Source organism: Brachycentrus maculatus, unplaced genomic scaffold (assembly GCF_059751285.1).
Source record: "Brachycentrus maculatus isolate JH-2025_06_01 unplaced genomic scaffold, ASM5975128v1 h1tg000305l, whole genome shotgun sequence".
NCBI lineage: Eukaryota > Metazoa > Arthropoda > Insecta > Trichoptera > Brachycentridae > Brachycentrus > Brachycentrus maculatus.
The window spans coordinates 201,322-228,528 of NW_028281055.1; the positions used below are offsets into that span (position 1 = coordinate 201,322).

The 27,207-nt window shown below is 34.5% G+C and overlaps 3 protein-coding genes across 6 annotated transcripts in view; 1 reads left to right on the top strand and 2 right to left on the bottom strand.

The window, feature by feature from the left end:
* Positions 1-2,668, bottom strand: part of PH4alphaEFB (prolyl 4-hydroxylase subunit alpha-1) — a 47,383-nt gene extending 44,715 nt beyond the window's left edge. For both annotated transcript variants that reach the window (XR_015838301.1, XM_088267745.1), the window contains exon 1: positions 2,421-2,668. The gene's annotated coding sequence lies outside the window, so the exon portion shown is untranslated. The remainder of the gene's footprint in view (positions 1-2,420) is intronic.
* Positions 2,669-3,528: 860 nt separating this feature from the next.
* LOC148304762 (DDB1- and CUL4-associated factor 13) lies at positions 3,529-8,904 on the top strand. Its single transcript, XM_088267762.1, has 5 exons — positions 3,529-3,709; positions 4,050-4,597; positions 5,364-5,530; positions 6,568-6,868; positions 8,578-8,904. Exons 1-5 carry the CDS (start codon positions 3,640-3,642, stop codon positions 8,827-8,829), a joined length of 1,338 nt encoding a protein of 445 aa, XP_088123888.1. The 5' UTR covers positions 3,529-3,639; the 3' UTR covers positions 8,830-8,904.
* A 1,159-nt stretch (positions 8,905-10,063) lies between these two features.
* The window catches only part of LOC148304763 (acyl-CoA Delta-9 desaturase-like), a 33,364-nt gene continuing 16,220 nt past the window's right edge, over positions 10,064-27,207 (bottom strand). For 2 of the 3 annotated variants that reach the window (XM_088267764.1, XM_088267765.1), the window contains exons 2-5: positions 15,127-15,371; positions 14,836-14,966; positions 12,235-12,440; positions 10,068-11,423 (exon numbers count right to left, since the gene is read on the bottom strand). In XM_088267764.1, the coding sequence (XP_088123890.1) occupies positions 10,919-11,423; positions 12,235-12,440; positions 14,836-14,966; positions 15,127-15,349 (1,065 nt within the window). In that variant the 5' untranslated portion in view covers positions 15,350-15,371 and the 3' untranslated portion in view covers positions 10,068-10,918. Of the gene's footprint in view, positions 11,424-12,234; positions 12,441-14,835; positions 14,967-15,126; positions 15,372-18,854; positions 19,243-27,207 lie in introns of those variants that run through there. The other variant, XM_088267763.1, reaches the window with a different exon arrangement.

Below are 27,207 nucleotides of genomic sequence, written 5' to 3' on the forward strand. Positions count from 1 at the left end.
TGACCTGATAATAGAATGATTATTCCTAAACCGGTAGTCACGAATTAGTGTTTATTAAAGTGGTATTACACAAAGTGAACGATGGGTGATAAGGACCGTGTTAAATTTATAACCGTTTTTTCTTCTTTCATTCCATATATCGCTCACTCCTTTCAACAACGTCATAAATCAAAAATCGACAATTTTCAGTTGTGCGTGTTTTCGGAATCCCCAGATGTACTATATCCCAGCAAAAGCGGCATATTTCTAACTTAATATTTACCCGCTACAGGGCAGAAAGTGTTGTTTTTGCATTTTTAAGAAAAGGTATTGTTTAATTATTTTTTTAAATATACTTAATATTTTTCAAATGGAGAAAAAAAACATTCAGGGTTTACTTAAAAAGATCTGTTGCACAGTAAAAAGTTCAATAAGTGGCTTGATATTTATTTTTAATACATTTCATTACATTTTTAAACGTTATAAACGATTTCTGAAAAATTAAGTTTTTTGATATATGACGTTGATGAAAGGAGTGAGCGTTATATGTTTTTATGGATTATTTTTATATTTATATATATTTTTAATAATTCAATAATTTTCTTTTGAGAAATTCGTAAAACAGCACTTTAATATGGTATTTTAACAAATAATAGAATAATCCCGAGCGAGCATCTCGGTATCCCGAATTCGGTAAAGTGACGTGTGCAGGGAGCATAGTTCGGCCTTTGGTTTGACATTCGGAGAAGCGATCACGACACCATTATTGTAGTGATGTAATTCCGGAAGAATAGTTCAATTGCTATGTCGAATGTGGCAACACTATTATTGCCAATAATAATTATACGATCTTTTGGATAAGTTTTGAAATAAAAATAATAATATATGTGTATGTTTCTATGTACGAGTATACAGTAAAATTGTTGGAAGAGTTTGTCCACTACACGGAATTTCACCGTCCGGCACGTCAGTTAGCGTTTTAAAACGATGATAGGCTTGGATTGGCTTGTGCTTTTGTCCATCTTTCTTCGGATCGGAGCTCTTGATCGGTGCGTGAACACGTTGTGCGTTAATTCGACCACGCTAAACTGTCGTAGTCGCTTTCATTTTTCAAAACCGGACTGCCGGACGGTAAAATTCCGTGTAGTGTACAAGCTGCCTTACATGTATAAAGGAGCTTAAAATACCGTGGATTTTTTAAAACTGAAGTATTTATTTTTGTCTGCCTCTGTAGTGTAATGATCAGCACGCTCGGCTACCGTACAACAGGTCCTGGGTTCGATTCCCAGGGGGATCAAATAACTGATGGTATAATAAGTGATTTTTTTCACTGCAATATTTATTCAATATTAACCCTGGACTGGTACCTAAAGCGGAGGGCTGATCATCTTTTCTTCATGTGATAACAACGATCAAGATACCACTGCGTTTATATGATGCAGTGCCCTATGCACCATCGGGTGCGGATAAGGGAGAGAAGAAGAAGAAAAAAGACATTTTTTGGTTCGATAAATAATACGAGGCTATAGAAAAATCGTCACTTAAAACCAGCTCTGCTTATCTTCTTCTATTTATTACCCTTATACGCAAGTAGTGGTGCAAAGGGCACCGCAAGGTATCAAAGGATTATTACACCTTGATGTTTAATTACGTAAAATTCAGGTAATCAGTCCTGCCTTCAAGTACAAGGTTAAAGTGAAATATTATTGATAATTATTTTATCCTCAATGGGAAACGAACCCGGGACCTCCAACGCGGAAGCCAAACGCGCTAACTACTTCATTACGGAGACGAACAGACTGATAAAAAAATACAACGGTGGTCATAGTAAAATATGCTCACTAGCTTCTTGGGAAAAATGTGACTGAGAAAAACTCCTCCCTCGTAAAATGCTTCTGATAGCAGAATAAATATATGTATTACAGAATAATAATAAAATATTATTGAATATAAAATTCAGAATATTTAGAACATATTAATTACAATCTGTAAAAATGTTTCTCATACGTATAATATTATTGGTTGATAAGATGTATGTTTATGTACATATAAGTATTTTAGAGCCACATTCAGCGGAAGAGATTATGATCCATTTATTTATCTTACTACCCTGTTTGCATAACGTGATGATATAGATTTAGGTTACATTTAAATTATAGTTTTAAATAAATAATTACTCGGTGATAAATAAATTGACATATAGAATAAAATAAAAACTATAAAGTTTTTTCCCACATGAATTCGGAAAATTCATGTGGAAAAAACTACGAGAAATGTCAGTACAAAATTTTAATTGACATATTTTCAACACAAATCAAAATTCAATCATATTGAAAAATACATATAATATCAGCATTCTCAATAAATAATAATTAATAAAAACCATATTTCGAAAAGGATTTAATACACTATGAAACTGTTTATAAAATCAAACGACTTACTTTTTCTATTCTTGAATCGTAAATTAAATATTTGTATCACTTTTCACTGAGCTTTTTTATAACTGGGTTATTGACTAAAACATTAATTAAATCATTGAAGTTGTAATGATTACTATTTAAATTAGAGTTCATGAAATGCCATTTAACAAAAATATTAATAAATTTGGGATTAAAACCGGAGAAACATTTATCCTACGCAGAATTGAATAACCACACACTCTCGAACAATAACGCCTCCGCGGACTGCCAAATTTCTGCCTCGAAATCTGACTTTTGTCAAATCTGTCTGTTTACCATAGACATCAAAATAAACAATAGCGAGATGTATTAGATTGCCAGATTATAAAATTGAAAAAATATATAGCGAAATAAATTTTTGATAACTTAAAACTAAAATAATAGAGATTTCTATAACTTATTTGTATTTTATGAAGTATGTACTTGTTTTCTTAATATGCGTTTTACGATCCAATTCTTCCTTTTTTATAAAATAATTTTGCTCCCTGAGATTTCACATTCGTTTTTTTTAATGGTGGCCAACAGTTACTTTGGAAATATGTATATAATTATACACTGTTTTAACCCTAATGGAATGTCCAATATTGTCTGAACATTGTCCAAGTTGACTGTTATTTTTCAAAAAATATCATATTTTTGGTATTATCAACAAGTAGTTTTCATATAACTCTCACAACAATAATTAAAGTTAAAGGGTTTTTTGGTCTGTTTTGTACTCATATAAGCAATTATTTATTTTTGATTTTTTTGTTAAAAATTGCTGGTGCAAATTTACATTTAACTGAATAAATCATTAAAAGTTGGAAAGTTTTAAATAAGTTTTAATGAAATGATTAGATTTTTTAGGCCATACGGGACAAAGCGATGGCTTTATACTGATTAACACAGAAAATAATTATTTTTACGGATAAAAACAAGACACAAGAGTAAGTATACGATTAATTACATTTTTTGGTAACTGTGCAAACTCATGACAACTTTTGAAAAATTTTAAAAGTTTGTATTTTATCGTGTTGATGCAGAAATATATTGGCTATGGATAGCGAATATTTTGATGGCGGCAACATTTTATTGTCTATGATATTAATTTGACAATTTGACATCACGTTATTTTGATTTCAATCCTCGTGTCTCGTGTGTTTTCATCAAGAAACAGTATTTAGTTTAAATTCAGTTTTAATGAAAATAACAATAAATCGAAATGAAAGTCAAAGTTATTAGTAGAAACCCGGATGAATACATTCGTCAAACCAAACGAGATATTCACAGAGGTAATATATTTAATTTTTTTCCTTTACTTTATAATAAAGTATGCTTTTTTTCGGAGTAAATTTTAATGTAGATAATAGAATATGTTTTAAGTTTCCCTCTAAAATATTGCAAGTTTATCTTTTTCCGATAAGTCATATAAATATTTGATTACCACACAATATTATAATTGAGGTTATTACAAACAACAATGCAAAGCTCTTAATGAGCCGATAGTTGCTCATCCGAATGAATGTCAAATATATTGCATTCTTGCAATGGGGCATTGAGAATTGCATGAAAATTTTATATATTTTGTTGCCAAATACCTTAAATTTTTTATGATAATATAATTTTTTTCAGTTCCGCGAAATTATGATCCCGGACTTCACCCATTCGAGGCGCCGAGAGAATATGTCAGAGCATTAAATGCCGTAAAATTAGAAAGAGTATTTGCCAAGCCGTTTGTCGGCTGTTTGGACGGCCATTCTGACGGAGTTTCCTGCATCGGGAAGCACCCCTCTCGCCTGTCCCTGACTGCGAGTGGCGCCTTCGACGGGGAGGTGCGAATATGGAACTTGCCGACACTGAAATGCACCCGGAGCTTCGTGGCTCACGAGGGATACGTCAGACAGATCTGTTTCCTACCCGACGGAGAGAGATTTATCACGATCGGCGATGACAAGACCATTAAGACTTGGAATGTAGACGGGCCTGCCGACGGGGAAGTTGAAGAGCCTATCGATACGATCCTCAGCAGGACGATGGTGACGGGATTGTCTCATCACAGAAGCGAGCCTTTGTTCGCGACGTGCGGAGAGATGTGTCAGCTTTGGGAGGAGACCAGGAGTGAGCCTGTCCGCACCTTCCAGTGGGGCGTGGACAGCTTGCATCATGTTGCATTCAATCAAGTTCGTTTGATATATTTTCTTGTTTACTCACATATTTTTCACTCTTATAAATTCTTAACAATTGGATAAATTTAAGTATGTAGCATGTCCGCCTCCGTAGTGTAATGGACAGCACGCTCGGCTACCATACTGGAGGTCCCGGGCTCAATTCCCAGGGGAGGGAGTTGAATAAATATAAGTGACTTATTTACTCTAATATTTATTCAATATTACCCTGTATTGGTACCTGAAGCGGAGGGCTGATCACCTTTCTTTCATGTGTTAATGGTAAAGGTAACACTGCGTTATGATGCAGTGCCTTATGCACCACTGGGGTTCAGATAAGGGTTTGAATGAGTGAATGATTGTAGCATAGATCATTCATGCTATTTATTATTTTGGTATTTACTTTGTGGTAAGGCATAATTAAATTATATATAAAACACTTGTTTTTTACAACTGAATATTATATTGTTACGACTAGTTTCCGAAACTACAGATGCTCCATCTATGGGTTTGAATATAAACTGAGTTTATATTCAAACCCATATATGATACTCAAATAGTTAAAAACAAGTGTTTTATTTATAATTTAAAATTCGCACAGTTGACCTTTGAACATGCTACTGACTGCTCATTGTTTGCCTCAATCACTAATACCCCGTTTTGGAGCATGCATAATTTTTGATATTTCAGGTGAAGAATGTTAAAAACCTAGTTTTTCCATTTTTTAAACATTTTTATTTTTACTTTGGATCACAATCAAATTTGCTGTTCATGATTACAGGTGGAGAAGAATCTTCTTGCCTGCTGCGCAAGCGACAGAAGCATCATACTGTATGATAGTCGTGAAGCTGGTGCCGTAAGGAAGGTTGTTATGGAGATGAGATCCAATTCCCTGTGCTGGAATCCCATGGAAGCCTTTATTTTCACCGTGGCTAATGAGGATTATAAGTAAGCATTCAAAACTCCTATAAGTAGCTTCTTCTTCCTGGCCCCATCCCAACTTATCGTCTTTGTAGACTGTCGAAGTAAGCTCTCCTCGTCCTCAGGTTGTAGTAGATCCTTTTATCTTAGACAACATCATATAGGCCATGCCTTTGAATCATGTTATCTCTGTAGCATCCATGAATTTTTTGGTCTTTCTTTAGATGTCTTTCGAGGAAGATCCATGGCGATTGCCTGGTTTACAATATGTTCAGGTTAAGTTAAGTAGCTAAAGGCTATAAAACATGAAAAAGTTTTGTTAACCCTTCCCTTACGATGCTTAAAACTTCCGCGCGCTCCGGTGATATGTATTTTGTACACCATATGAAAATGTGATTTAAAAATGGAAAAATGTAAATATTCCTAAGTGTTGCTTTTATTAAACATTTTTGAGGTTGAAATGCATCAATTTTGTAATGTTAGCTCTGGTAAATACCTAAAAAAGAGGAAAAATACATCGCAATTGCCGCTGAAGCTAGCGCGCAGCGATTCGACCACCCTGGGCGACGACTCGTGCGCTACTAAAATGGGATCGTTGTAAACGTGCGGCACGCACGCATACTCTGAGAAACGTTTGTATGATGATGATTCTATCCCTGATATAATTTACAATTTATTTATTTTCGTCTCTGCTAATGAATAACTTAGTATGTATTAAAATACTTTTATGTAGGACATAATAGTACGACGGAGGAATACAAAAATTCTGAGCCCATATCTATTATAATTAATATTTATATTCTCATTTTTATAGTCAAATTGTTGTAAATACATATCAACGGGATGGGAAGGTTAAAAACAAAAACATATTTTTATCAAGAACTGAATGAACTTGTGGGATGTACGTTGGACTGCTTCGGTCTATTTGATTGATTGAATGGTGTTGGCATTAATTCTGTACAGTACCTCCAGCACGGTAGCTGACCGTGCTGACCGTGCTGACCATTACCCTATGGATATTTTTGGCGGATATTTTATTTAATTTACAACCCATTTATTTCTAGTCTATACACGTTTGACACGCGTCATCTAAAAGTCCCTGTCAACATTCACAAGGACCACGTGTCGGCTGTGATCGACGTGGACTACTCGCCGACCGGCAAGGAGCTGGTGGCGGCCAGCTACGACAAGACGCTGCGCATCTTCGAGGCGCTCAAGGGACACTCGCGGGACGTGTACCATACCAAGCGCATGCAGCGCCTCACCTGTGTTAAGTGGTCGCTGGACAACAAGTACATACTCAGCGGCTCCGACGAGATGAACATCAGGATCTGGAAGGCCAAGGCGTCGGAAAAATTAGGGGCGGTGAGTCCTTCCGTACAATAGTCCCTGCATTTTTGGTTTAATCTTTTGTACTCAAATACGTAGGCACATTGTTGTCGGGCGGTTCTTTCATCAACCCCAACCTAAACCGGTTAACTGCCGACAGGTACATGTACGGCGGTACCCAGCGCGCCACGAATTTCACAACAAAAATAAAACCTTCTAAACATATCGTTATTGAAAGTGTAATAACATTTATTTATAAAACTTACCAAATAAATAAAGAGCACGCCAGTCAGTCGTGCATTCATTTATCCATAATCATAAAATTAATTGTTCATGGTGCAGGGTTGTCACAAAATTTGTCATAGAAAATATGAAATCTAAATTATATGTCAAAAGTAATTGTTTATGTTAGTATAATATTAAAAGTATACACAGACACAAACTATGTTTTGAAAAATTTAAAATTAAAAATTATCAGAATTGACACTAAAATCACTGTCATCAGATTCGGCAGTGACGTCAACTCGGCGATTATTAGACAACCCTGAGCACCATCAGTTGTTCCGACGACAAAGCTCTCTATAATTTACGTTTAAAGTGGTAAAAACAAATTCTGTTTCAATTCTAAGTATGCAAAGATATTCTCAATAGATGTGACTATGCGTTCAATATATTTGTACAATTTAAATAATTGATTTTCTTTACTAAAAGCCCATTTAAAACAGCGCGTCTTATGACATAATTTTTGTATGAGCGGCGCTCCGTTCACAGAAAATTATGCGTCTTAAGACGCTTTTGGCAGTTAACCGGTTAATTATACTCAGATAGTCTGCCGCCCGACCCTCACTAATATATACTAATCGCAAGTAACCGCAAGCCCAATACCCATCTGTATAATATTTTGTCCGCCTCCGTAGACTAATGGTCAGCACGTTTGGCTACCTTACTGGAGGCACCGGGTTTAATTCCCAGGTGGGGATCAAATAAATAAAAGTTATTTTTCCATCTAATATTTATTCAAAATTACCCTGTACTGGTACCTGAAGCGGAGGGCTGATCACCTCTCATTAATGTGTTAACGATCAAGATAACACTGCATTTACATGATGCTGTGCCCTTTGCACTATTGGGTGCGGATTAGGGTTAGAGAAGACTCTTAAACTCAAATATTTTAACACATTGTTGTCGGGTAGTTTTTTCATCAACCCCGACCCTAATTAGTATACTAATTACAAGCAACCTCAAACCTAATTCCGATTTGTACATTTTTTTTAATGTCAAATGTAACCTTAGTTTAACTCTTCCAGGAGTACAATAGTTTATATCCGACTTTCTCTGGGGAGTGGGTTTTTTTACATAAAATATATATTAAAAAAAAAATAAAATCTTTGTGTATTATGAAGATAGGAATTATGTAAAAAATAATTGAAATAAAAAATAAAGCTCACCATCTCTAGGTTTTATTTTATGACAAAGTTAAATGCAAATATCCACAGATGTCATTACTATACAAATTACATCTTACCAACTGATAGATAGACTTCGACGTTCATTAACGTTGATACTCCTTTAAGGAAAATTCGCACCGACGTTTACTTACGTCCATACTCCCGGAAAGGTTAAAGAAAATTAAGTTTCGAATTATCATATACTGAGCCTTTACCAGATCACAACATTGTTACGCTATATTTTCAGCTCTACCATCTATTATTATCTTTACTTACCTTTTCCTAATATTATTTCAGTTGAAGCCCCGTGAGAAGGCGGCCATAAATTATTCTGAAGCGCTCAAAGAGAAGTTTGCGAGCCATCCGCAGATAAAGCGGATCGCTCGCCACAGACAAGTGCCCAAGCACGTCTATAACGCTCACAACGAGCACCGGATAATACGGGACAAGGCCAAGAGGAAGGAGGCCAACAGGAGGAAGCACAGCAAACCCGGAGTGGTGCCTCACGTTCCAGAAAAAATGAAACACGTCGTCAAAGAACACCAGTGAAATATTTTGTCTGAATGCTGTACCAAGTGTTTTGTCATTTTTTTTAAATATTGTAAATAAACACATTTCGAGTAACTAGGTCTATTTAATAATAAGATTTTGACATATGAATATCTCTTCTTCATCTTCTTGCTCAATGCTGAGCGTCGTGGTCTTCTGGAATGTCAGGCACTTGGTGCACAAGTCCTCTCCATTCTTCCCGGTCCTGGGCCAACTTGATGGCAGCGTTTAGCGAGGATCCGGTTAATTCTTTTATTTGGTCTGTCCATCTTGTTGGAGACCGTCCTCTTGCCCGCTTGCCTTCAACTGTACCTGTTACTACCAGTTTTTCAAGACTCTTCTCGTTCTTTCTGGCGATATGCCCAAAGTAGGACAGAATCCTTTTCCTGCAAGTCGTGGAGAGTCTTTCTGTCACTGACAGTTCGCGGAGAATGGAGACGTTTGTGCGTCTTGCAGTCCAAGGAATGCGCAGCATCCTCCTCCAGCACCACATTTCAAACACATCCAGCATATGTCTTTCCTTTTTCCTCAGTGTCCATGTTTCCACTCCATACAGCGCAATGGAGAATACAAGAGATTTCACTAGACGGGTTTTCGTTCTCCTCAGTATGGACCGATTTTTCCATATCTTCGCCAGACTAGACATTGCTGATTTTGCCATTCCAATTCTTCTCCGGATTTCTGCTTCACAGCCTCCGTCTTTAGAAATGAGTGCACCTAAATAGATAAAGTCGTCGACTTCTTCATAATCCCTTAAAGAATTGTTCCTTATCAGGGTGCCGAATCGGTCGATGACAAGAACCTTTGTTTTACTTTTGTTTATTTGAAGTAGAATATAGATGAATATGAATATAGATGAAGAAGAATATGCAAGTATGGGCATTCTCAGGGCTAACGACTTGTTTGTTCAATTTTTTATGCAGCTTATACATTGAGCAGTTATTTTACTGACTTAATTTTGTAAAAAAATTTAAATTAAGTTTTCAGGTGCCTCTGAAGATCCTGATCTTGCATACAAATAGTATTCTTCCATATTCTTCTTCATCTAAATTGAAATGTCAAAAATGTGTAAAAACTAAGCATAGAAACCTAGATTTGTGAACAAGTATTTGGACACTCAAAATGTTGTGAAAAAAAATTCCATGTTTACCTGTTGATTTTTTAAAAAAGTTTTGCTAAAAAAGTGATATTTTAGGATAAATAAAGGGTACATACAATGGAGAAATAAAAAGGGTATGTTTCCATCACAGGTTTATTTGAAACGCACAGTTATATACTATAATGTTTTATATACATAGAACACCAGAGTAGCCTAACAAGTGGAAGGTACTTTCACAATGAGTTCCCAAAACACAGAAGAGATATAGATACATAGTTACTTTGCATAAAGTATTTATATAATTTGGTTCCTAAGTGTTTCGATCCCTGTACAGTTTACATTACACATTATCTGATAATATAAAAGACAAAATCCTCAAATTCCAATAATAAGTATTCATTTTTAAACCCTTCCCGTATCTACTGAACAATCCTCTATCAAAAATATTTAAAAATAATATTTAGTGTTTTCCAGCACTCATTATAGTTTCCATCCGTAAGCGTCATACGTTGCGACCGGAATATCACAACTATCCAGATCTTTCCAGTCTCTTCTCTCTTATTCCCTTCTCTCTCTCGTCTTCTCTCGTACCTATTCTCTCCCAACCAAAATATGGGATGTAAAAAATTCAGTAATCAAAATAATATTAATCTAATATTACTCTTCAGACTTTGGAAGCCTATCCTTGTACACACAATAATAAATATTAAATTAGCACTTTATCACCGAAGCTAGTTGCAACTCAATAAACGACGAGTAGAATGTCAAATTAGTAAACTCAAGAGTCGCGAGCGATAAATATTAACCTAAGTAACATATAGCGACGAGGAATGAGGAACGCGCCTACGCTACGAGCCAAACAAAACTAGGCAGCGATATATGGAAAATATATCTCACGTCGTACACTGATATGCATTCAAACACACGGAGGAAAGTCTTCACTTAAATGGAATACAGGTTATCAGGATATCTTATACATATATATCCGGGTTATTCTGCCTTACGATGCATGATGGTGGCGTCCTCCAGCTCTTCTCGGGGTTGATCGCAGTCTCCCCAACCCCACAGGGGATGGGTGCCGTCACCTGTTCGCTTGACACGCTTCTCGATGATCTGCGTGGACACCGTCTTGAGATCGTAGGCCCAGCCGACGCGAGCGAAGAAGTTGATGAAGAGGGTGGTGAAGTTCAGCCTGCTGTTGCCGAGCTCGGCCGTCTTGTAGTCCCAGGGGAAGGTGTGGTGGTAGTTGTGGAAGCCCTCTCCCAGGGCGAAGAGCGCCACGGACATGTTCTGCGTGGGGTTGATGTTGCGGTCGTACGGCTTGTTGCCGAACTTGTGCGCGGCGCTGTTCACCAGCCACGTCACGTTCAGGATGAAGGTGTAGCGGAACATGGTGGCCACGAAGAAGGAGTTGCTCCAGGTCTCTCCCCACAGGTACACGGGGATCAGGGTCGGGATGATGAAGCATATTACGGGCATCAGGATCATGTAGTATCTGAACACACAAAATATACAAAAAAATATAGTTTCGAAAACCACTGTTTTGTGGAGGTCCTCACCAAAACATTACATTTGCATTATAAATGATTTGAAGTAATCAGGAATTCTAGCTTGTAAAATTGTTACATTTTGGTGCGATTTAAAGGTGGAAACTGACTGGACCATTTCGTCGTAACATAACATCGTAACATCGCTCGCGGCGGGCATCACCGAGCATCCGAAACTATGGATAGAGCGCTCGGCTCGGTGTACTGACTGCCTGAATGCTCGCATCGTAACGTGTTACGTTACGACGAAATGCTCCGGTCAGTCTCCAGCTTTATTTATTTTTATTTATTTGGGAATTGTACAGCTTACATATAAAAAAATGATACAATAAACAATAGTTACATTAACAATAATCGACATTACATTACATTAACAAAAAATAGTTATGTTAAAAAAAAGCAAATTAAACAATTCCACACTTGTGTTATAAACTGATTTTTTCACTAATATTTATTCAATATTACCCTGGACTGGTACCTGAAGCGGAGGGCTGATCACCTTTCCTTCATATGTTTACGATCAAGATAACACTGCGTTTATATGATGCAGTGCCCTACGCATCATTGGGATGCGGATAAGGGTTTAAATGAATGAAATAAAAATAATCAACACGTCATTCTGCAAAGTTATTGCCAAATCAATAAATAATATCTGTCCAACATAGGAGAAGGATTGCTAGTGTCGAAGCTCAATATCCCGAAACTAGATTGCTTCTGAGTCAGACATGTCAACCGGTACAAGGTATGGAAGAGCCTCACTTCTTCTGGAAGCGCAGTATGGGATCGGCGTAGAGGTCGCTCATGTCCAGGCCCTTTCCCTTCTCCTTGATGAGCGGGTGTTTCCGGCACAGCAGCCAGCCGATGTGGGAGAAGAAGAACCCTCGGGTGGCGTTGTGGGGATCAGCATCCGTCTCGCTGTACTTGTGATGCATGCGGTGGTCTCGGGCCCAATCTATCACTGAATCCTGAAATAATCATCGCATCTTAAAATCTCTTTCAAGTTTAAGTCTTCTTCTACCTTTTTTTAAGAAAGAGAAATATTTGTTTTTATTATTTATAAAAATACTTCAATTTCATACTATTTCTGTGAGCCTAAGCGGCTCATTATTAGAAATAGGTATCAAATTGTGGTAGAGTGGGTTTGAACCGAGAAACTCTGACTCAAGAGTCCGCGACACTAACTATAGGACCACAACACGACACCGGATTTGTGTTCAAATGACGCATAGGGAACTAGTAGATGTGGTCAAATACCGAGTCAATTCAATTTTCGTTCATGCATTGTGTTTTTTTGGCAAACTGATTTTGTTATGCAGAAAATTATTAACTTTAATCAATAGCTACTCAAAAAAAAATACTGCTAAATGGGGTGATTGGTGTGGCGTTCTATTCTGTCTACCTCTCCCTGCGGAGAAGAAGCTTGATAGTTTTTTTTTTAAATTCATTATATAATGTGATTAGGGTTTGGGCATGTGAATTTAATAACTGAACATGTGAAGAGAACTCAAATTTAAAAATTTAATGTTTTCCCTGTAAAAATACTCGACACCCATTTAGGATAGTTTTACATTCAGGTAACCGCTTGATAGTTAACCCTAGACAACGGAACTTGTTTCAATGTACCTTAAATACGGGACTATCGTAAAATGTACAACGATAAGAAAAACCGACATTTCACCAAAAATGTTTACTAAAACATTTAAAAATAAGTGCAACATTTTTGTTGAGAACTTCACATAAATTACAAATATAAAATATCTGTAAAAACTTGAATGATGCATGCTAGTTATAACTACATTCTCATGTGTTGCTTCGGTGCTCCCCACAGATTGGATGTGTGTCGTAAATTTTATAAATGTCCTGTAATCTAGGGTTGATTATGCATATCAGTTCTGCGTTCAAGATTCAAAAAAGGAGTGGAATGCATACTTGACAAGATACAGATGACGTATGTAAAGGAACTCAAAATGTAGGATCTAACTGTTTATTTTGCTAGCAAGGAAATGGAAAAGGAATGCTACGTAGGAAACGAGAATAGAAGCAGTGGTTAGGGGACTCGGAGTTGCAAACCTTTACTCTTAATAGCTTACATCACTTGGACATGGATATGTTAAAATCACTCAAGGATGGTATCCATAGATGAATACATAGTGTGATGAGAGAGTACGGCTATTATCCTTGGCTCTACCCGATCGAGTTTCTCCAGGGTATGTTTGGCTACAAAAGAGACTAGAAGGAATGTGTATTTGATTACACATTTTTATCCATTGTTGTGCGGTATGATTGATAACCCTGAAATTATCCGGAACATTGGTCTGTATGTTCCCGATAGTTACCTAAGACAGCGTCGGCGTAGATTGTTTAACATTCCTATACACAGGACCTACCTGCCGATGGTTATGCCTGTAGGAAGAGCTACCGCTATGTTGAACAATATCTCATTGGATATTGATCTGTTCCATGTGTCTGAAGGAGTTTTCCAAAGCGGGATTCTTCTACACCTTTAGCAAAAGTTCTTGCATATTTTGTATGTATTTAATGTATACGCTTTAAATTTTTTAGTTAGTTATGTAGGTATATCGCTCACTCCTTTCAAGAACGTCATAAATCAAAAATTGACAATTTTCAGTTGTGCATGTTTTCGGAATGCCCAGAAAATGTACTATATCCCAGCAAAAGCGCCATATTTTTAACTTAATATTTACCTGCTACAGGGCAGAAAGTGTTGTTTTTGCATTTTGAAGAAAAGGTATTGTTTAATTATTTTTATCAAAAAACGAAATATTTTTCAAATGGAGAAAAAAACTTCAGATTTTACCTAAAAAGATCAGTTGCACAGTAAAAAGTTCAGTAAGTGGCTTGATATTTATTTTTAATACATTGTATTATATTCTTCAACTTTAAAAACGTCCTCCTGAAAAATCAAGTATTTTGATTTATGACGTTCTTGAAAGGAGTGAGCGATATGTTAATTGAAATTTAATTGAATCATAAAATATAGATCTTTTAAAAACACAAGAAATAGAAATTGTAGGGAATGTGGGTATGTCGCTGACATAGTGGTGAGAACAACATCCCGCTACCGTGAGAACAACATCCCGCTACCGTGTGAACACCCACGTAGTCTGGCAAGCGTCATTCTAGATTAGTCTCTCCTACACAGCAGCCACTCGCTTAGAGCTTCTAGTAATTTATTTATAGAATAAACCAAAGTCAAGGAACTAGTAATCTTTTACTGTTCATCTTACATAACCGGAACCCAGAAAAGAAATATGTTTTTTTTTAAACTCAAAAAAGGTCTATAGTATGTTTGTTTTTTCACAAAATAAATAGCAAATAAAAATTTATTTGAATTCATACCTGGAATGCGAGAGTGTTGAAGAGCGCCAGTATTAGTCTCAGAGGCCATTTTGCGCTGTAGGACTTGTGCGACCAAAGCCTGTGCACTCCGGCCGTGATACCCAGCCCGGAAGCTACGTACAGCAGGAAAGCTGAAAAAAAACAAACATGAAAAATACTCTTTTATTTTTGTTAGTTACAGATGATGTGGGATACAGGCGAAGATGAGAAAAAAAATTGTGAGATGAAAGATATTACTTTTTTATGAGAAATATGATGATAATTTACAGGAAAATTAAATAAAAATCCTACCCAAGAAATCAGTTTGCCATTTGGCAGATGTGAGGAACAGGTAGGCTCCGTAGAGGGCGGCTATGTGCAGGTACGCGAAGGCTATGATGTTCCTCCAGACCAGCTTCAGCTCCCGGCTGTCTGCGGGCACCGCCTTGAGCGCCTCCTCCGAGATGCCCAGGTCGCTGGTCGTGGCGTCGGACTCAAACAGGACGCCCGTCACGTCGCTCTGGTAGGGCGGCATCGCTGAATCACTTTTCTCTTTGCTGGAAACAAAAAAAAAGCAATTAAAAAATTTGCTAATTTTTTTGCATCGGGTACAAATTGTGAAATGTCCGCCTCCGTGGTGTAATGGATAGTGTCTTTAGCTACCGTGCTGGAGGTCTCGGGTTCAATTCCCAGGAAGAGTAAAAATAAATTTCAGTGATCTTACACTCTAGTATTTATTTCATATAACCTTGGACTGGTACCTGAAGCGCAGTAGTGATCACCTTACCTTCATGTAAGTAACGATCCAGATAACACTGCGTCAGTACGATGAAGTGCCCTATGCACCATTGCGTGCAGATAAGGGTTTGAATGAAAAACTAATTGTATTACATTTTTGACATCTCAACGTAGATGAAGAAGAATATGGAAGTCTGGGCATTTACAGGGCTAACGATCTGTTATTGGCTGGTTAAGTGATCACCTAACACACATGTAACACTTAAATGTCATCTTATTTTTTTGATTCACGGCACTTTCATGTAGAGTTACGATTACAATAATTATTATGGAATTTAATTTTGCAATTATCAAACTATCTCCTATAAATTACCCTTTCAGTCACAACATTTTAAGTGCCCAATTACTTGTTCATAAACCTGGGTTTCTCCACATATGAGTTTCCTTAATTTTTATTTATTTATTTAATACAGTAACATTTTTAAATACAATTTGATAAAATTTCTATACATTTATACATATCGCTCACTCCTTTCAAGAAAATCATAAATTAAAAAACTTGATTTTTCAGGAGAACGTTTTTAAAGTTTGAAAATATAATACAATGTATTAAAAATAAATATCAAGTCACTTATTTAACATTTTACTGTGTAACAGATCTTTTTAGGTAAAACCTGAAGGTTTTTTTTCCATTTGAAAAATATTTAGTATTTTTAAAAAAAAAATTAAACAATACATTTTTAAAAATTAAACAGTACACATATTTACAATTATGCTTACATTGAGGGGTTAGGGGAAGAAAAATGTTTACATACACAAGGCAGGTATAAATTATTCAAGAAGTACTATCAGTTCAACGTGCCCTTGGATAAGCATACCGGCTGGTTGGAACGGAATCAAGTTGAAGGAAAACTCATTATGCACAAAGGAAGAAATTATTTTCATTGTGAAATAATTATATCTTTGTAAGGTTTCCGGAGTATATATGTTAGGAATAACTAGGAATAAAAGGAAGTGTGTGGAATAGGTGTGGTCCTATAATACATTGTCTATTCTGTACAATACGAGGGCTATTCAATTAATGCCTAGACTAATATCAATAAAATAATAATAACTAGTAAATTTGGAGTAAGGTCCTTAAAATATATTGCCTATACCCAAATTAACCAGCTGCCCGACAAATATAAGATAGAACCCATTCTGGGATCCAAAATAAATGTTCTGAAAAAATACTTTACGGAAAGATATATATGTAGTGTTTAGTCATATTTTCTAGTTTTGTTTTTACCTTATGTTTTTTTTTAATATTGTCTCATTTGTTATATTTTCTCATTTTTTCATATTTACTCATTTGTTTATTTTAAATATGCTTCTTACCTAATGTTTTTTCATTTATTTCTTTTAAATATGCTTCTTATGCCTATTTATTATACCTGTTTATTGTTTTTATATTTTGCCATGTATTAGTTATGGTTATTCAAAAAATATATTTTTTGTAACTTTTTTTATTTGTGTTCTAGTCTTGTTAACCTTAATCCCATGCCCAAAAATGATAATAGAAATTACTCATCGGGAATATTATTTATGACTTATGTATGTAATATGTTTTGAAAAATAAATAAAAAAATAAAAAAGTACTTTATTTAGAAGTTATTTGTCTTATTTGTCTTATTTAGAAGTTATTTGTCAAAGTATTCACCTCCCCGACGCACACACTCATCCCAACTGTATTTCCACTTTTGGAAACATTCCTGAAAAGCTTCATTTGTGAATAATTCAGTGTCTGGTAGAATAAATAATAATATAAAAATATAAAATTTATTTTATGCTATTTTGTTATTTGACCAAGTGTTTTATTACTCCCTATTCAACTCATATCAAAGAATCATATGAATATAATAAAAACATATTACGCAATTTATGCAAATTATTTTTTTTACCGGGTAAAATATAAAGCACTGAATATATTTGCGTCACTAATTTGAATAACAAAGTAATTTTTTATAATATTTTTTTTTTTTTTAATAAATATTATTTTACAAAAATATTTTAAATTTTAATGAAAAGATTGCATGTTAAAATTTAAGCAAAAACATTTTTTTTATTAAAATGTAAATAATTTGTTTATTTAGATAAATATAATAATAATAAAATAAAACCCTTATCCGCACCCCAATGGTGCATAGGGCACTGCGTCATATAAACGCAGTGTTATCAGCCCTCCGCTTCAAGGAACCAGTCCAGAATAAATATGACAGTGAAAAAATCACTAATATTTATTTTACCCCCCTTGGGAATCGAACCAGGGACCTCCAGAACGGTAGCCGATTATATATATATATATATATATATATATATATATATATATATATATATATATATATATATATATATATATATATATATATATATATATATATATATATATATACATATATATACATATATATACATATATATATATATATATATATATATATATATATATATATATATATATATATATATATATATATATATATATATATATATATATATATATATATATATATATATATATATATATATATATATATATATATATATATATATATATATATATATATATATATATATATATATATATATATATATATATATATATATATATATATATATATATATTTATAAATTTATATGCATAAGTTAAGGATTTGGGCTGATGCATCGTAATCATGATTAGTAAATTACATAAAAGCAAGGTCAATCCGTAAAATTTTTAATATAATAAAATACAAAAACACAAATTAATTAATTATTTATGCACAGAATTATGTGCTTTGCAAATGCAAAATAACCTTTTTTGATTAGATTAAATCCATTTAAATTATTCAATAATACTAACTATATAATGGCGTCAATGATACACAAATGTGTTTAGGTAGGTAGGTAAATTATAGTAATTTAAAATCATTAAATGTTTAATTTAATCCCAATATCAAAAACACATATTGACAAAGGACGTCATATGGATATTCAACATACCTATCGTCAATTTTGTTGCAACGTATTTTCGAGTTTAACCTCGAATGTGAAGTGATTTTCCATGACTCACATATCGAGAGAAAATTCTACACTAATAAGCATACCCTCGTATAACGCGCCCCAACGGAAAATCTGAACAAGACAAAAATACGACCCGCGTATAAAGCGGAGAAAAATCTAAAACTCTGCGCCGGTATAGGCTGTGGATAGGTCGAAAAACGTCTCGAAAGCCGGTTGTAAACAATGAAAATCTCCCCAAAGGTCAAATGAAAACACACCTGATGACATCGTCCGGGTCGGTCATGCCCCGCTCCGGGAGCTTGTCGCATCGGGCCTGCACGTCGCAGGACACCATCGGGGGCTCCGGGGGGCTCGGGGGGCTCGGGGGCTCCGCGAGGAACTGCGAGACGGCTTAGAGTCTAGAAACTTCGCGCGGGAAGGGCGCGAACATCGAACGGGCGGGCTACGGAAAACGGCGTGACGCTAGTCGGATTCGATAGTCTGTGTACCAACCGAGCGGAGAGAACGAGACCGAAATTTTAGCAGCCTAGCAGCCTGGCAGCCTAGCAGTCTAGCAGTCTGGCAGTCTGGCAGTCTAGCAAATTCATCGCCTATGTTCGTATATATGATAAAGTAACCGCCTCGGACGACGTTCCAGCCGGTACTGGAAAACGATTTAATCTGCGTAGGTAGAGTCTGCTATAGGCGCATACGCGCCTACGGATGTGGATCGCGCCTCTAGGCAGTGTAAGTACGCGAATTTTCACGACCGTAAGGAAAATTACGGCATGTAATATTGATTAGGGTAGCCATGCGTGTTAGTTCGCGGGTCCATATTTTTTATAATTTATTTATTTATATAAACGTACATACGTTTTTTTTAAAAGCATATAGCTTACAATTTTATAACTCTCATTATCGTTCATCGTTCACATTATGTAATACCACTTTTATATTACACACCATATATTGTCCGCCTCCGTAGTGTAATGGTCAGCATGCTCGCCTACCGTTCTGGAGGTCCCGGGTTCGATTCCCAGGGGGGTTTAATAAATAAAAGTGATTTTTTTCACTCTAATATTTATTCAATATTACACTGGACTGGTACCTGAAGTGGAGGGCTGATCACCTTTCCTTCATGTGTAATCGATCGAGATAACACTGCGTTTATATGAAGCAGTGCCCTATGCACCATTGGGGTGCGGTAAGGGATTTATTATATTGTATAAGTCAAAACTCGATAAAAAATATTGGTTTAACATTTATTTTGAAGAAAACACAATTAAAGTGGTATCACACAAAGTGAATGATGAATGATAAGGAGAGTGTTATATTACCATACCACAATGTTAACCATGCTTTTAATATACAAAATATAAAATTTTATAAATCAATTTCTGCTTCCACCAAATTTATTTCATTTTATTTCTTTAGTTAGCTTATATTGAAAAAAAATACTTTTCACTCTAATATTTATTCAATATTATATACTGGACTGGTACCTGAAGCGGAAGGTTGACCACCTTTCCTTTATGTGTTAACGATGAAGATAACATTACGTTTATATGATGCAGTGCCCTATGCACCATTGGGGTGCAGATAAGGGTTTGAAGAATAATTAATTTAAGTATGACAATGTACGGCCGAATGTTGATAGTTTTTGAGATATTTGGAATTTAGCGATTTTATGAAAAATACCTATTTTGGGCGTTAGTGACAGAATAAAAAAAATGGCTAATAGAATGTCATCGAAATACTTTTTATTGGTAGGTGACCTAATAACAAAGAATAAAACTCCAAAAAATAGTTCGTTAATATAAATCTTGATTTTTTTTTAAATGACTATTTTACCATTAATTATATAAAACATTAAACCTTGAGTGTAAGTCCCTCTCCAAGCACAAGAGCTCAGTCCCTTTTTTGTAGAGGCACAGCGAATCTAACACTATAAGTTTGCCATTTGTATAAATGTTTAGATATTGTATTATGTTGTACTTAAAAATGTAACTATATTAAATAAATTAATAAAATAAAATAATCTTGACATCTCATACGTAGGATGAGTATAATCCAGTGCCAGATATAAGAAATAATACATATTAATATTTTTGGTATTATAAGTGTTGACAGTTTGGTATCGATCATAACAAAGGTTTCATTAAAACATATCGCTCACTCCTTTCAAGAACGTCATAAATCAAAAATCGACAATTTTCAGTTGTACATGCTTTCAGAATGCCCAGAAAATGTACTATACTGTAGCAAAAGCGGCATTTTTTTTACTTTATATTTACCCGCTACAGGCCAGAAAATGTTGTTTTTGCATTTTTAAGAAAATGTATTGTTTAATATTTTTTTTAAATATACTAAATATTTCTCAAATGCAGATAAAACATTCGGGTTTTACCTTAAAAGATATGTTGCACAGTAAAAAGTTCAATAAGAGGATTGATATTTATTTTTAATATATTGTGTTATATTTTTAAAGTTTAAAAACGTTCTCCTGAAAAATCAAGTATTTTGATTCATGACGTTCTTGAAAGGAGTGAGCGATATGCTAAGGGTGAACAGCCCTCTGGTCGTGACCTATGGGAGTGTAGATAGTAGATAGTATGCACCGCAAGGTCGGAAGGTCGAAGCAATAACACGCTAACTCGCATTGTTGAATTATAATGCACCTCTCGGTACCTACGTACATCTGCCTGCTGTAAATCAATGGTTCAATCATGTCATATTTGATCAATACGTGCCTGCCCCAATTTTTTATGAATGTAACGGACAAACAGCAAATTTTCCGCAGACACGAAAATAACTTAATATCTTTTTAAGAAATTTTAAATCACTTAATTAAGTTATTAAGTTTTATTATTATTATTATTTTTTTTTTTTCTTCATCTTTGATGAGATATCAAAAAATAATATGAAAATAACTCCTGTAATTGGAGATAATCCAGATTTTGTGAACAAGTATTTGGACACACTCAAAATGTTGTAAAGTTATTAAGTCATTTAATAACTTCTTATAGTATATTTTTAAATGCAATTTAAGGCCTAGAACCCAAGCGTTCAAATCACAACGCGCTCGGCCGCGTTAAGGGCTGGACCTCTGTTCACGCCCAATTTTTTTAGAATGTAAATCTATTTTTTTTAAATATACAATGAATAAATATTTGTATAAATGATATATATTTTTAACTTCGAGCCTTAAAATAAGTTTAAAAAAAAAAAAAACATGTAATTATTTCGAAGAAAAACTTAGTATTTCAATTAAAAAACGGTATTTTAAGAGAAAAAATCAGTGGATCTTTGTGAGACGGGAAGTGTGAGGAATATCTAGTTTAACATACTCAAATTATAAAGGATTGTATTATACTGGTTGTCCGCCTCCGTAGTGTAATGGTCAGCATGCTCGCCTACCGTTCTGGAGTTCCCGGGTTCGATTCCCAGGGCGGTTTAATAAATAAAAGTGATTTTTCACTCTAATATTTATTCAATATTACACTGGACTGGTACTTGAAGTGGAGGGCTGATCATCTTTCCTTAATGTGTAATCGATCGAGATAACACTGCGTTTATATGAAGCAGTGCCCTATGCACCACTGGGGTGCGGTAAGCGATTTATTATTATTATTATTATTATACTCGTTTTGTGCTTATAACAGCCGATATAATTGATATTTTCATTCATCATTTTCTTTTGGAAAATTCGTATGACGTCATAAAACGTTCGATGACGGAAATTTGATGACGTATGCGAACGCACGTTTTTCATTTTGTAAAAATATCTAAAGTTTAAACCTTCATATATCCCTTATTTCTCTACATATTTCAATAAGAATGCTACCGTGATACGATATTCTTGTGATTTTTCATATTAATTTATTAGCCAATAATCACACATCGTGATATTTATCCATTGCGTATAATATTACGTGGATTTGGAAAAAATTAAGTTGTCACTTATCGAATACTGGGCCTTAATAATAGCTATAATGAAAGTTTAATAAAATCTTAAGCTTCTCAGTATTTTTTCAACAGAAATCTTCTTCTCGTCCTTATCCGTAGTCAAGTGGTGCATAGGGCGCTGAAAATAGAACCTGGGACCTGCACCGGGGTAGCCCAACGCGCTTGCTAATAAACTATAAAAGGAAGTTCAACACAGTTCACAAAATTTTGCCGTCTGAGCACTTTATTGAACGCAGACAATATTGATTTCTGAGACTGCACATTATTTTCACCATCGAGGTCGGCAGACGCCCGGCTGGCAAGCAGACGTCGCGGGTTCGATCCCCGCCAATTGCGAGAAATGTTGTTTTACAATTTGTCCGGGTATTATGTTGTATTTTTCGAATCTTCTTCTCCATCTTTACGTTCCAGAATAAAAATCCGAATATGACCAAATGTTCGCAAAATAAAAAAAAACCCTTTAATTTAAAGGACTGAGGTTCAAATTGGACTTTTAAAACCAAATTGGACGTTTAATAGATCAAATTGGACGTTTTACAAAACAATTTGGACGTTATATAGTGCGTTAGCCGTCAAGTTGGCAAGCCTGAGCGGCGCGCTGTCATAATCTGTGCGCGCGATGTGTACTCAAGTTTTCAGATAAGATTTTCAATAATACTTCAAATCATGAGCACTACTTTGAATATATTTTTACAAATTCAAACTTTTTTGTGAAATACACTTAAATAAATATTTATTTAATACATATTCTAAAAAAAAACATCAAATTTCAATAGACTAAATTCTAAAAAAAAAATGTGCGCGGAAACACGTCCGACCCCTAGCGCGGCCGGTCGCGTTCTGAATTTGAACGCTTGAGATCTCAATCTCAATTTTTTTTTGAGGTCAAGGGATCTTGCATCCCTTATGTCACTGCGACCATATTAGGTATATTGTGACCTCCCCCTGTATCACAGCTCACTCCCAAGACCTACGTGTGTCATGTAACTCACGACCTGTCTTGATTCCCCATTACTATACGTGTAAAGTCGGAGGTCATGGGAACCATATCGACCGACAATGACATTGCAATAATTATAGCGCAACACCCACTGACCATTGACATGGCGCCACGTGCGTATGTACATATATGTATGAGACTGATGCAAGACCAAGTCATGACGCGCGACACGCGATCCGAATCGTATGATCGCCGCTTTTAATAACATGATATGTAGGTACTATGACGATTGTTTTCAAGAATTAACGCAAATACGAGTGACACATAATACTAACATTGTTATGAAGAAACACGGTGGTCAGAATGTATAATCAAATAAATCTTTTAATATGTCGCTCACTCCTTTCAACAACGTCATATGTAAAAAAATGACAATTTTTAGTTGTGCTTGTTTTCGAAATGGCCAGAAAATATACTATATCCCAGCAAAAGTGGCATATTTTAAACTTAATATTTACCCGCTACAGGGTAAAAAGTGTTGTTTTTCCATTTCGAAGAAAAGGTAATGTATAATTATTTTTTTAAATATACTCAATATTTTTCAAATGGAGAAAAAACATTTAGGTTTCACCTAAAAAGATGTGTTGCACAGTAAAAAGTTCAATAAGTGGCTTGAAATATTTATTTTAAATACATTTTATTATTTTTTTTAAGTTTACAAACGTTCTCCAGAAAAATCATGTTTTTTTATATATGCGTTGTTGAAAGGAGTGAGCGATGTGTGTTTTAGCACGTACCAGTGGCGTGCACAGAGTTTTTAATCAGGTAGGCAATATAACAAACAACGTATGTTTTTTTTTAAGCGGGATAATCGATAGCCCGCAACATTTTATTTCTTTTAAGAAAATTTTCTGGCTTGACCCAGGTAACATAATTCATTTTTTTTATAATATAACGTAACTGATTTTTTTTTGTTTAAAACACCGTTTTTGTACTGAAAAAAATAAGCTTTTATTCTATATATATATATATATATATATATATATATATATATATATATATATATATATATATATATATATATATATATATATATATATATATATATATATATATATATATATATATATATATATATATAAAAATATATGGTTTTGAAAAGAAAAGATTTACTGAAACATTATTATTATTACTAAATATTTGCAATATTTATTAAATAAAAATAAAATCGTGTTTCTTTAAAAAAAAAAAATTGTGCTTGGAGACACGTGCGTCTCCTCGCGCAGCCGGTCGCGTACTGAATTCTATATTTGCGGTTATCAAAACTTTAATAACGCGTTTTCTTTTACTGAATTAAAACCGAATTTAAAAAAATATATACTTATACGAAAATTTTTATTGACATCTCAACATATATAAAGAAGAATAAAGAAGTCTGGGTATCTACAGGACTTACGACCTACCATAGGCTGGTGATCACTTTATTCACGTGCAACATTCACCATTCTACCCATGGTTTACAACCACACTTCTTAAATTTCGGAAGTTGTATATATCCTAAAATTGACACCATCTATGGTTGAGTTGAGTAAGTTTTTTTTATTTAGCAGAGATCTTCATAAAATGTATGTAAGATATTCCCGAATTATTTAACATACTAGAAGCCGTCTGAAAACATGATTTTCAATTTTTATTTAACATAATCAGACCAATTATTTTATTCGCAATATTTTGAGTATGTGTCCAAATCCTTGTTCACAAATCTAGGTTTGTCCACTTAGAATTATTTATATAGACTTCTCAATATAGATGGAGAGGAATATGGAAGTCTGGGTATTTAATAGGGTATTTTATATGAATGTCTGGGTATTTATTAAGTATTTAAATACCTGTCCGCCTCCGTAGTGTAATGGTCAGCATGCTCGGCTACCGTTCTGGAGGTCCCGGGTTCGATTCCCAGGGGGGTTTAATAAATAAAAGTGATTTTTTAACTCTAATATTTATTCAATATTACACTGGACTGGTACCTGAAGTGGAGGGCTGATCACCTTTCCTTCATGTGTAAATGAAGGAAAGGTGATCAGCGTGTGAAAGGTGATCAGGTGGTGTGATCGAGATAACACTGCGTTTATATGAAGCAGTGCCCTATGCACCATTGGGGTGCGGTAAGGGATTTATTATTATTATTATTATTATTTAAATACATATTTACCCTGTAAATACCCTAAAAGTTAAAGGCTAAGATAAAAATAATTAATTTCATTATTCGGGCCCCTAACCATACCAAAGTGGTGCACAGGGCACCCGATAACAATATTGATCATTACTAACATGAAGTGATCAATTCTGCGCTTCAGGTACAAGTCCTGGATAACATGAAAAATCTAAATATGGAGAAAAAACACTAATATTTATATATTATTTCGAGAAATAAAAATACTTTGTGTTCTGATCCACTCACATTTTTATTAACCAACTAGTTTCGGCAACAACCTGTTGTCCTCTTCAGGGTTACATTTATTACTCACTAATAATAAATGTAACCCTGAAGAGGGCAACAGGTTGTTGCCGAAACTAGTTGGTTAATAAAAATGTGAGTGGATCAGAACACAAAATATTTTTATTTCTCGAAATAATATATCAATATGATCCACAAAGTTAATGCTTTCAATATTCAAAACTAATATTTATTTTTACCACCCTGGGAATCGAACCTGGAGCCTCCAACACGGTAGCTAACGCGTGAACACTACGGAGACAGAGTACATAAATAATTATTAAAATAAATTCTCAATGAATTTGAGATTGAATCATTGCATTTTTTATCGTCGGTCTAATATAGGTACTCGCGATAAAAATATTATCAGATTTATTACAAATAGATAAGTTTATCTTTCTTCCGAATCGATTCCGCTGCAATCATTAATTTAGATTAATGATATTTTTAGATCGGAAACATCAGTCAATGATCTAAATATATTATATGTATAACGTATTCAACCCCCCTTCCCGGTGTTGTGTACCTACAGCGGTGCTCCGCAACCGGTGTGCCGTGGCACAATGGTGTGCCGTGAGCAGGATTCAGGTGTGCCGCGGCCAAATTCAATGTAATTGACATTTTTTATTTAACATTATGTAATTAAATACAAAAATAATTGGTCATTAATAACACACAATGACAAATTATTTTTCATAACATTGTCTTTTATTTCAAAATTATAATATAATTATAAAAACATAATTTTTCAACGTATTTTATGTATTAATTGTTAAATCAAACACAGATTTTTATGTCTACTAGTATTTTATTGTGAAAAAATACATAAAAATTAATATTATGACAATTGTTTCGCTTAGTTATGTCATTTTCAATCAAATGCGAGGCGAAACAATTGTCACAATATAAATTTTTATGTGTTTTTTAACAAATAAAAAAACAAGTTGACTAAAAAAATCGGCGTTTAATTTAACAATTAATGCATAAATTAAAATAGAGTGGTAAAAATTAAAAGCCAAATCAATAGAAATAAAACTTTAGGTGTGCCGCGGAATTCTAGGAAGACTTTTGGTGTGTCGCAGGTGAGAAAAGGTTGCGGAGCACTGGCCTAGAGTGTACACATTGCTTCTAATAACCATCCATATCTCTGTAAATATAATAAATACAAGACCAAGATTTGAGGTATTCCTCCATAACATATTAACGCATTGGTTTAAAAAATAATATT

Bases quoted from the DNA above. Each gene is read 5' to 3' on its own strand.
- LOC148304762 (XM_088267762.1), top strand. From the start codon at position 3,640: ATGAAAGTCAAAGTTATTAGTAGAAACCCGGATGAATACATTCGTCAA. The intron at 3,710-4,049 runs GTAATATATTTA...AATTTTTTTCAG, and splicing joins CAAACGAGATATTCACAGAG to TTCCGCGAAATTATGATCCC. The intron at 6,869-8,577 runs GTGAGTCCTTCC...ATATTATTTCAG, and splicing joins CGTCGGAAAAATTAGGGGCG to TTGAAGCCCCGTGAGAAGGC.